The 12,131-nt window shown below is 39.8% G+C and overlaps 1 protein-coding gene across 2 annotated transcripts in view; it reads left to right on the top strand.

Moving 5' to 3' along the window:
- The window catches only part of LY75 (lymphocyte antigen 75), a 132,383-nt gene that overhangs the window by 3,008 nt on the left and 117,244 nt on the right, over positions 1 to 12,131 (top strand). For both annotated transcript variants that reach the window (XM_046018802.1, XM_046018803.1), the window contains exons 2-3: positions 2,560 to 2,931; positions 9,504 to 9,674. In XM_046018802.1, coding sequence (XP_045874758.1) covers positions 2,560 to 2,931; positions 9,504 to 9,674 — 543 coding nt within the window. The remainder of the gene's footprint in view (positions 1 to 2,559; positions 2,932 to 9,503; positions 9,675 to 12,131) is intronic.

Here is a 12,131-nt window from a genome sequence, read left to right as displayed (position 1 = left end):
TTGCAATTAGGTAAGTTTGGCAACTCCTCTTTAACATAGCTTCTCCATGCTACTCCACATCTCTCCTGTAGTCTTTCAGAGTTTCTACAAGCTTATTAAGTCTATGGGTATCCTAGAAGTAAAACCTATAGTAAATGGGAAATGGTGAATTTTTTTTCTCTTCTATAAAAAGTATTTACAAAGCATCACTGTTACCTAAGTGCACATGCTTGATAGTAATGGGATTCAAATGATCTAAAATGCTACTAGCATTAGCATGGCATAATAAAGTTATGAACATCTGTTCAAGAACAATATACAATGAACTTGCAAAGACTGGTAAAACCTGCAAGACTAGGAGAACTGTTATCTTGTGGAAACATAGGATGTGAGTACTGGAAGTGGCATAGATATCTTATATTTCTCGCTTTCATCTTGTATTTGGAGATACATAGACCCTGGAGAGATTAAGTGAATTCCCTAAGGTCCCCAGCTAACTGGTAGCTGAGGTAGATGTCAATCTAGGACATCGAACTCCTTATTTCACTGCTTATTCCACTATACTAACAGCTGTGGCTAATCTATTGGATTCTGCAATGGCAACTTGAGAAGTCTAGAACTCCAAACTGCAAAGGTAGCAAAGTTGCTGCTAACCCAGTTCACCTATCTGGGTTCAAAGGACACAGAGCAAAGTGCCCAGAAAAGAGAGCAATGAGAACACATGGCAAGGGAGGGGAAGGTTCCAGGAAGGGTGGTGGATGCCTATTCTCCTGCAGAAGCCAACTTCTTTTTTTCTGCAGTAATTGCTGATACTTTGAAATGCAAGATATTTTTGGAGAAGTGAGAGAGAATAGTTTGGGAAAGAGAGAATGGTTTGAAAGACCCTCATGGGTCTGAGTGGATATTGAATATATGGAAGGGCATTGGAGAAACTGTGAGTGATAATCTAAGATAGTATGTTTTCCTTTTCTTATTAACTGTCTTCCCAAATGGTGTCCATAAATTAGAGAATGGCAGAGAGATGTGGAGGAAGGAAGAGTGAGGGATGGAAGCTGCTATGACAAGGACACCTAGCTGCAGTCCTGTGTAATATTTTAAAATACAGATTTGAGAGCAAAAGTAACTTAATGTTTTACAGCATTTTGTGGTTGTTTCTATTATTTCTCTTGTTGCTGCTGCTGCTGCTGTTTAAAACAACAAAAATTCTCTTTAAAGTTCAAGCTGAAACTTGACTTAATTTTATAGTTATTATTTACATAATGAAATTTCCCCTCAAGTCCTTAGCATGAGAATTTTTAACTCTAAAAGCCTGTGAATTATTATTAGAAAAGGTATCTTTCATCAGTAAAATCAGTGATTAGAAGCTGGCGTCAAAATGAAAGTGCCTTCTGGGAACTAAAGTTTTATAGGGCCTTTTGCTGAACCCTTTGGTTTATTGGCAATGATTGTTTAAATTTGTCTAAGATATTTCAGTTTTTTTCTCATCAACATGGACTTTTGTGCTATGACTTCAAAAAAATGCTTCTTTGTAAAAGCACTGGCCAAATTATTCAATTATAATTTGTTGTTACAGATGTGAATCTTATTCCACAAACTCAGGTGTGCAATAACAATGCATTACTTCATTTTTATAAAATGAAAATAAATATTTTCTGTAGCTCCATTCCACCAAGTTAACAGAACTTCAGTTTCTGTCATCACTGAGGTCTCTCTAATTCATGAGAAATTGCCAGGAAAATATTCAGGGAGGTCCTCCTTTAGCTTTCAGCTTACACTTCTGAGTTTCCTACTGTCCAAACCTACTGGGTGGTGAATTCTGTATTCAGGTCATTTCTGGAGCTCAGGTTCAACCTCCCTAGGTGATCCACAGAGTCAGCAGCCTCCCCCACTAGCCCCTCCCCACGGGCTTCCCATCATGTTCCTGAAGGTGCTATGGTGGAGACCACAGTTCTCTCCTATCCTTAGTATCCAGACCTTCATTTCCTCTCATCCCTTTACCCCACTATTCTACTTCTGTGCCCTCAGAAGTCTCCCCACCTCCTCTGAGACACATTAATGCCATGTAATAATTTGCCCTGCCATAGTAGCCAAAGCATAAACAAGACAGAACTATGGTCCTGAATAAGTTCAGGATATTTTTCATTGACCACCTGTCTAAGGAAGAAGAAAACTAAGGAGCTTCTTCATCTCATTAAATAAAGGGGGGGGGGTTATTTCATAGAATAACAATAACAAATATACATACTCTTCTAAATGCTTTACAGGTATGAGCTCATTTTAACTTAACATCCCATATGAAGTCCTATTTTACAAAGGAGGAAACAGGTATAGTGGTTAAATACCTTGCCCTGATCACATGGGAAATATGTAGCAGAGACAGAGTATGAACCTGGCAGACTAGCTCATGCTCTTAACCCATACCAGTGTCCTCTGACTTCGTGTAGTGCATTGCAGTTTATAGAGGTTGGAGGGTGGGAATAGTCGAGTGGTGCTCAGACTCTCCTCTGCAAGGAAGGGCCAAGGCTAACCACACAGTCGAGAATTCTGAAATGTCTTCTTTGACTGTCTGTCTTGACTCAGGTAATGATCCATTCACCATCATCAATGAAAACATGGGCAAGTGCATCAAGCCACTGAATGACTGGATAGTAGCAACAGACTGTGATGGAAGTAGGGACATGTTATGGAAGTGGGTGTCCCAGCATCGACTCTTTCATTTGCAATCCCAGAAGTGCCTTGGGCTAGATATTACCAAACCCACAGATTCCTTGAGAATGTTCAGCTGCGACTCCAGTGCCTTACTGTGGTGGAAATGTGAGCACCACTCTCTGTATGGAGCTGCCCAGTACAGATTGGCCCTGAAGAATGGACATGCTATAGCAAGTACAAATTCATCTGATGTGTGGAAGAAAGGAGGCACAGAGGAAAACCTCTGTGACCAGCCTTATCATGGTGAGTATTGGAGAGGAACTTTGATTCATTTGCCATTGTATTTGGTAAATGTGACATTGAACATGCACAACTGATCACAAATAAAGTCATGCATTGGTAAGGGCAGTGAGCTAGCATTCAATACCAGGCACTGTGCATTATCATTGAGCTACCTGTGTGACATTGGTGCTACTTTTCCCCTTTTACAGGTAAGGCTAGGAGGGGTTGGGTGCCTTGTCAGACTACAGTCACTCTGTAGTAAACCTGGGATTTGGAATCTCTATGATACATGAGCATATGTATTTCCTGTGATTACATTCTGAACTCCAGAGCAAAGAAGACGTTAGAGTAACAAGAACTCCTTCATGCAGGATGAAATTCAAATGACCTAATAAAATCAAACCTATTCAAAGTATAAAAAGAAGAAAAAAAGAAAAAATAAAGGAAATTGTATTTCTCCTTGTCTACATGTTTTTATGTAATTGAAAAACTTGAAGACCTCATGTGAGTTTGTTTTTATTTTTGGCATGGCTGTCACACTTTGATGTTTGTATTTATGATTTTAAGAGTGGACTTTTTTCTCAATTGCTTTCAAAAATAAGTCCACCTGACCCTTAAATAATGTGAAGGTTTGGGGCGCCTGGGTGGCTCAGTGGGTTAAGCTGCTGCCTTCAGCTCAGGTCATGATCTCAGGGTCCTGGGATCGAGTCCCACATCGGGCTCTCCGCTCAGTGGAGAGCCTGCTTCCCTTCCTCTCTCTCTGCCTGCCTCTCTTGTGATTTCTCTCTGTCAAATAAATAAATAAAATCTGCCCCCCCTGCAGTTAAAAATTTGACTCACCCAGAACTTAACTACTAACAGCCTAGTGTTAACTGGAAGCCTTATGGACAATGTAAACAGTTGCTTAACATGTATTTTTGTATGCTATATGTATTACATACTGTAGTATTAAAATAAGATAAGCTAGAGGAAAGAAAATGCTATTAAGAAAATCATAAGGAGGGATGCCTGGGTCTGACTCTTGGTTTCAGCTCAGGTCAGGATCTCTTGGTGCTGAGATCGAGGCCTAGGTCTGGCTGTGCATTAAGCGTGGAGCTTGGCTTAAGATTCTCTGTCCCTGGGGCGCCTGGGTGGCTCAGTGGGTTAAAGCCTCTGCCTTCGGCTCAGGTCATCATCTCAGGGTCCTGGGATCGAGCCCCGCGTCGGTCTCTCTGCTCCACAGGGAGCCTGCTTCCTCCTCTCTCTCTGCCTGCCTCTCTGCCTGCTTGTGATTTCTGTCTGTCAAATCAATAAAATATTTAAAAAAAAAAAAAAAAAAAGATTCTCTGTCCCTTTCCCTCAGCCCCTCCCCCGCCACTCAGATACGCATGGGTGTGCCTTCTCCTTCTCTGTCTCAAAAAACAAACAAACAAACAAAAATAAACCATAAAGAATAGAAAATACATTTTCAGTACTGTACTGTATTTATAGAAAAAAATCCACATATAAATGGACCTTTGCAGTTCAAACCCATGTTATTTGAGGGTCAACTATATATGAATATTGCCTATGAGGGAGCTGATCCTGAACTTTATGCTGTGTCTAGAAACTAGATTATAACAAATTTCCAAGTTTAAAAAGAATAAGTCAGTTGGGGCTCCTGGGTGGCTCAGTTGGTTAAGTGTCCAGCTTGATCTCATCTCGGGTTTTGATCTCAGGATTATGAGTTCTAGCCCTGCGTTGGGCTCCATGAATTGAGCTCCATGATGAGCAGGGAGCCGACTTAAAAAAGAAATGAGTAGGTTTATTTTTTTAAACCTCTAAATGTAATTAGTTATCATCCAAGCAAACCTTTTTTATCATGTTGCTCTAAAATTACATGAAATGTTGATATATAAATATATATTTAATAACTTTTCTAAGTCTTAACTATTATCTCACCTTTACTCTTCTTTGTAATTTCCTTAGCTTTACAGAGATTTTTCTTTTCTCCCAAAGCTCATTTAAGCTAAATTTGGCCCCTTAGAGTTCCAGTTATCTGCACAAATTTCTCTCATACAGTAATTCTGTTTCCTACTGAAGATGCATCCATTTCTGAGATATCAGGTTCTAATCTTATGGGAAAATATTAGATTAGAGAATTAGAGATGGGGATTTCCTTTTCTTTAATCCTCAGTTCTTGAGTAGTTGAACAAGTCTGTTTATGCTAGTCAGCTCCTTCCTATATATATGATGGAATACTACTCAGCCATCAAAAGAATGCCATTTGCAATGATATGGATACAACTAAAATGTATTATGCTAAGCAAAGTAAGTCAGTCAAAAAAGATGACCATATGATTTCACTCGTATGTGGAATTTAAGAAAGAAAACAGATGAACATAGGGGAAGGAAAAATAAGATAAAAACAGTAGGAGGCAAACTGTAAGAGATTCTTAACTATAGGGAAAAAACTGAGGGTTGCTGGAGGGGAGGTGGGTGAGGAGATGGGCATTAAAGAGGCCATTTGCCCTCTTTAATGAGGGCTTTAATGAGCACTGAGTGTTAAATACTAGTGATGAAACTGAATTCTACCTCTAAAACTAATGATACACTATATGTTAACTAATGAATTTAAATAAAACCTAGAAAGAAAAAAAAGAAACAATTGCTTTCTGGATACCACTTAATGGCAAGTTTAAATTTTGCCCTTTGAAAGTTTTTCTCTAACTTCGCAGCTAAGAGAGAACATGGAATGAAAGGAAAATGCCTTTTGAACTGGATTTGACTTGTTTCATTGTATTTGTTCAAAGATCAGAAAGGATAATTTTCTTGGCAGGGCTCTTTCTGTCTCCTGCCCCAAATTCTTTTGAGGGATATGGTTGTAATTGTAAATTCCCTCAGTCCCCCAAATTTCAGTCTAACTAGTTTTCTTTCTAATCCTATGGTTTTTATTTTATGCATTTGTAATATTCTCCCAAGAAAGGGATCTTCTCATGTCACACAACTGCCAAAATGATCAGTAGCACAAAAAAGTTTAAGAATCTACCTAGGGTACCACCCCAAAGAGAGCAAAACAGCAATGCCACAGCAAGATCCCACAGGCAGAAAGTGTTTCCTGACCCTACCGAATACAATATTTGGAAAACTGAATTTTCAAATAAGAAATTTAGAGATTTCTGAGAAAAGGCTCACAGCTCTGATTCATCACCACATACCTCAAGTTTTAATTTGCACAAAAGCCAGTGTTAAACCTGCCTCCTTTTCTCCATTTCTTTCCAGGTGATTAATACCATCTAAGTGGTGAATGTCAGGAATCTACAAGTCACCTTAAAGTGTCCTGCTTTCCTCTCTCATTATTTAAATTTAATCACGTATTAAGTTCTGGCAGTTTTACTCTTTTAAATTTACATAGTCCTTTCCTCTTCTTAGATTAGAGACTACTGTTTTGTTCTTTTCTTAACATTTTATTTATTTATTTGACAGAGAGAGAGATCACAAGCAGGCAGAGAGGCAGGCAGAGAGAGAGGGAGAAGCAGGCCTCTCTCCAGGCAGAGAGCCCGATTTGGGGCTCGATCCCAGGACCCTGGGATCATGACCTGAGCCACAGGCAGAGGCTTAACCCACTGTACCACCCAGGTGCCCCTAGAGACTGCTGTTTTAAGGACTTTATCTGGGACCTTTTGTGTCAGACTCCATTTATTGGTTCCTGCCCCACCCTTTGTCTAGCAGTGTAGAGATAAGAAAGATAAGATAACCTGAGTCCCAGTAGAGTGAAGTCCAAGTTTATCCAAGTTGTTAGAGCAAAGCTACCAATCAAAGCTGTGATTGAACTCCCCAAATACAGCTTTTTTATTTCTCCCTTGGTTTTTGCTCTATATTTTTTACTTTTAATATAAGAAAAATTATTTGTCATTGTGTTCTGGGTTGCCTTTCTCTCCAACCCCGACCCTGTGTGAGTCAGATTCATCACAGAGAAAACTTCAGTTGTATAAATGTTACGAAGGGATTGCTTCTGGCTAGCATCCAGATATGCATTTATATCAATCATTAAGATATCTTGAGCTCACTCATACTCTTCAAGTATGAATATTTGGCAAATCCAGAGGAAATTGACTGAACTGTCTACATTTTGAACAACTCTTAGGAGCCTGCCCACCTCTTTAACCACTGAAGCCATTTTGCCTCAATGGAAAAATTAATGTTAGTTTTCCATGTAAGTGATTCAACTCACAAATTCAACTCACAAAGTACCTACTGCAGAATATGCTGTTGTTTTAAGAGTGCTGTCATCATAAATTCACATAGAAGATGGAAAGAAGATGGAAGAAGACAAGAAAAGCCTGTCTCCCTAGAGAAACACATGGATTTAAGAGGTCCAGTAGCAGTGAAGAATGTGTGAGAATAAAACTCTTCCTGAATAGTTAGCATAATTTAGCTGCTACTGATGTGGTTTCGGTTATATGCTTATCATTCTTCAAAGCATGTTGTGACTAGGAGAGCTTTTTAATTGAAGCTCAGCTTTGAGCTATGAAACATAACTTGAAACCTGAGAAGGCAGCCATTAAAGTCACAAATTGTCCTTAACATGTCAAGTACTCTAACGAGAGAGCCTGTCCTCATCCCTGTCACTTACAGTTTACTGAATGTCTTACTTAACTTCACTGTAAAAATGGGTATTTCACAAAAAAGTGTAATACTTGCCCTATTAATCTTACAGGTTTATGGTGAAGAGGAAGTGAAAGAAATGTTATGTGAAAGTGCTTGGTATAACAGAAACACAGGATTTTTAGGAAGGAACCGATGGTTCTTCAAGTAATGGTTGCTGGGCTCAGGGACTCCTTCTAAATGCTATGATATGGGAAGAGAAGTGGTCATGAGCTTTTGGGAGCTTAGTTATCATTAAAAATGAAACATAGGGGGACACATGGGTGGCTCAGTCCGCTAAGCAGCTGCCTTGACTCGGGTCATGATTCCCGGGTCATGGAACCAAATCCTGTATTGGGCTCTTTGCTTAGCAGGGAGCTTGCTTCTCCCTCTGCCTGCTCTGCCTGCCACTCCCCCTGCCTGTGCTTGCTCTCTCTCTCTCCCTGACAAATAAATAAAATCTTTTAAAAAATGAAATATAGGTAATAAGCAGGTTCCCTGTAAAATATAAGATCAAATTACTCTTTAACAGAAATATCCTGTCTAAAATCATTTGTCAGAGGAAAACAAAACCAATATTCCTTAAAAGATAGTTTGCAAATAAAAGCATCTAGATTATTCTTACTTTTTGCTCTACTGCTGCTTAATATATTTGAAACTGTTAAGTATCATATTTCAGTTAAATGAACATTTGAGAATGATAAAGAATGTGGAATCAAATACCATCTTCAGCACACTTTAAGCAAATCTGTGAGACATTTTAATGGACCCTAATAGCCGGATAAATGGTGATAGGATCTGATCATTATGCTTCCCCTAATAGCCGTTATTTGATCTGATAATGTCCTTGGTTTTAAACAAACTAAGGAAATGGATAAAGGTAACCAAAATAAATACACAGTTAGCTGTTCTATAAAAACACTTTTCCAAGAGAACTGTTACCCAAAAAAGTATTGAGCACTTCCTTTAGTATTTCTAGGCATGCTTGAGGTCGGAATAATTTTTCAGCTCCTCTCCACGTACCAGGGAAATTTTTAAAATGAAAAACTAGTTCTGCTACCTTGCTGGCCACCAGCTAGTCCCTTGACTGCCCAGCTAAAGCTGGTTCTTTTATAACCTGAATTACCATGCCTTGCTCCTCTCCAAGAACCTTCTCAGAGATCCAGCTGTTCTTTCTCCCACTTCCTCGAAATGCACAACCTCAATTCTACCACCAATCTGTGAACAATGGGGCTATGTGTCCATCTGTCTAACTACAGTTGTTTCAAAGTCCACACCCACCTTCAGTGATTCCAAGGTATTTTTCTGGCCCCACTCTTACTAAAGAAAAGAAAATAAGAATGTAAGTTTAGTCTCAGGCAGGGCACCTCTGCCTTCTACCACCCCCATGGTAATCAGTTTATCTGTGCTGGATCAAGCCGAGACCATTTAGCTCTTCACCACACCACTATAAATGAAGCTTTCCATGGATTATCTCATTGAATCCTCTTAAACAAACCTATGAGCTAGATACTATCATTCCTAACTTTCAAATATAGAAACTGAGGCTGTGTAATAAAAGTCTGAGAGCTTGTCCACAGCCACACAGTTGAGCCAGCATTTAAGTTCAGAGCTGAATGCTGCATCCATGCTCTGAATTTTCACACTGTGCAGCCCACTTAGATACTATATTCTCTCTTTTTCTTTTTTAAGATTTATTTATTTGACAGAGATCACAAGTAGGCAGAGAGGCAGGAGGAGAGAGAGGAGGAAGCAGGCTCCCCGCTGAGCTGAGAGTCCAATGCGGGGCTTGATCCCAGGACCCCGAGACCATGACCCGAGCCAAAGGCAGAGACTTTAACCCACTGAGCCACGCAGGCACCCCGATACTATATTCTCTTAAGTGAAAACAGCAATCTTTCTTCCACAGAAAATTTAGGAATCAGTTAACTGAAGGTGATTGTCCAGTTTTTAATTTTCCTTTCCTCTACTTCCTCCCCACACCACAGAGATCTATACCAGAAACGGGAACTCCTATGGAAGACCTTGTGAATTTCCATTCTTAGTTAATGGGACCTGGCATCATGAGTGCATTTTTGATAAAAATTATGGTGGGCCATGGTGTGCAACCACCTTAGATTATGAATATGATCGAAGGTGGGGCATCTGCTTACAACCAGGTATGTATGGGCTAGACTTTATATATGGAAAGAAAATAGATAACCATTTATGTGAGGCAAAAGGGAGAAGGAAGAGTCCAAGATAACTCAAAAATGACTGCAACAAATATTATCCTAGAGAAGGTATGTATTTGAGGAGAGAGAGGGAAGTAATGTGTAGCTATGAACTTGCTTTCAGAAATAGGCCAAGGAAAGAACCAAGACAGGATGGTGCCATGGAAGACAAAGGAGGAGGGAGTGTTCTGTAGCACAGATGCCTCAGGAAGAAGAAGTGGAAAAGGCATGAGCAATTAGGAAACTGCTGCTGACATTTGCTAGAGCGGTTTCAAAAGACCAGTGGTCATACAAGCCAGACTATAGTAGACTAGAAGTGTCAACGAAGGAGAGAAAGCCTCTTAAGTTTTATGGAATAGAAAGAGAGCGATGATGGTGGTTTGGGGGCTAGATAGGTTGAAGAAAAACTGTTAGAGTGATAGAGACTTAAGTATTTTTATGGCTTGAAGCGAAGAAGGACCAAAGAGACCTATATCCCTGGTCTTCTCAAAATTGGTGACACTGTTCTCCTGCCATTTCTTTATGTTGGGCAGAGCATTTTTTCTAACTGCTTCTTATTAGAAGCAAACTACTCAGGGTGTGATAAAGATTTCACTGTTCTTTAGAAAGAAAGACCAAAGTAGCAGTTGCATCATGATCTGGTATATAACTGAGACATATTTTCATACCAGTCAGGTGAGAGTTACAGGGCATAGGACCTGACGTGTGGTAAGTGCTCCAGAAATATTTTTAACTGGGCAGTAGATTGAAAGAATGTATAATAAAGAGAAAGGTAAAAGCTCCAGACCGAGGTAATAACAGTTAATACTTATAGGGCCCTGCCATGTGTCAGGTACTATTCTAAGCACTCAAACTATATTAACCCATTCAGTCTTCATACAACCCAATAATGTAGGTACCACTATTTATCCCCATTTTACAGATGAGCAAAGGGAGGCACAGGGGAGTTCTATCATTTGCCTCAGGTCACATAGCTAATACAATTTAGAGCTAGGATTCAAATCTAGGAAATCCATTTCTGATTTCCCAAATAAATATAGATCATGCCTCATTCAGTAGCCAACCTGGTGGTATTACTAATGCTGATCCCTCCTTAAGGAGAGCTGAGCTTCAAAATGAAGAGGTCTAAGCCACTAGACGAGTTTATCCTGAGCCAATGGTTCTGCAGCAAAATCACTTGGAAAGTCTGTTAGAACAGAGATTTCTGGGGGCCCACCTCCAGAAATTATAATTTAGTAGATTTGGAGTGAGCCCCAAGAATTTGCAGTTCATTGAGTTCCCAGGTGATGCTGATGATGCTGTTATGGGGACCACACTTTGAGAATTACTGTTCTAGGTAGAGGCACAGGCTTTTCAACACCCAGAACCTACCAAAAGATAAAAGCCAGTATTTGCTTCAACTACAATAATATCAGGCAGAGTTTGGTCAACAAGGCACTGATTTCATTTAAACCTCACTATAGTCTGGATCCAAAATTTTAGATGGCAAGTAGAGCTTGGAGGTTATCCAGTTGCAAACCCTCATTGCTCAGGTGAGGGCCAGCAGATGCAAATTGATGACATGGCCTGTTAGGATCAGACCACATTAGTATGGAGTCTGATGGAGATTCCAGGATTCCTGACCCTCATTCCGTGGTGTGCTCATTCTACTCTACTTTGCTTCCTTGACTGTCATTGGTCTCAGTGTCTTTAGCTTCCTTTGGGAGTGGTAGGGGTAAGAATGGGAGTATTCATAGCCTCTCAGTCATTTTTAGGGGAAAAGCAAGACTGTGAGTTTCTCAAAGCCAAGGATTGCTAAACCATATACATTATATTTTATGGCAAACATACTGCTATCCTACTGGAAGCTTCTGAATTTACAGGCATAAGACCCCAGTGGTAATAAGGAAACTTTAGGCAATATACTAGCAAATCTACGGATTTTGTTTTCACCAAATGTCACATCCACCTCTGTTGCTATTTAGGCCATTCAAAAGTGGCTGAAGAAGCAGTGTATGACATTCAGGAGATCAACAAGACCAGATTTAGAGACCAGTGCTCTGATGAGAGCTCTGCCACAAACACCTCTAGATCTTTGTTTTCATCTGTGAAATGAGAGCATTAGACAAGACGATCTCAGTGGGCCCTTCCAGCTTGAAAGGCCATGAGTCTAACATGTGATGTGTGACTGGTTATGGTAGGCCCTTTGGAAAACTCCCTGAGTGGAGCCTGGGACACACTTGCTACAGTTTATATTGTGTTTCCTCTTCTAGAGAGGACACAGGAGTCTCTAAGTATATTTTTGAACCAGTTGTGTCAAGACCTATGTATCTCATCTAATAAATAATTTGAAGGGTCTTTGAAATTATACATACTTTTTAGAAAGTTAAAGAAAATAATATGCACCTTATGCAATAAACATGT

The sequence above is a fragment of the Meles meles genome, chromosome 9, assembly GCF_922984935.1.
Source record: "Meles meles chromosome 9, mMelMel3.1 paternal haplotype, whole genome shotgun sequence".
In the NCBI taxonomy this organism is placed as follows: Eukaryota; Metazoa; Chordata; class Mammalia; order Carnivora; family Mustelidae; genus Meles; species Meles meles.
The sequence above is the reverse complement of the archived record's forward strand: the minus strand, read 5'-3'. Positions and strand labels throughout refer to the sequence as shown.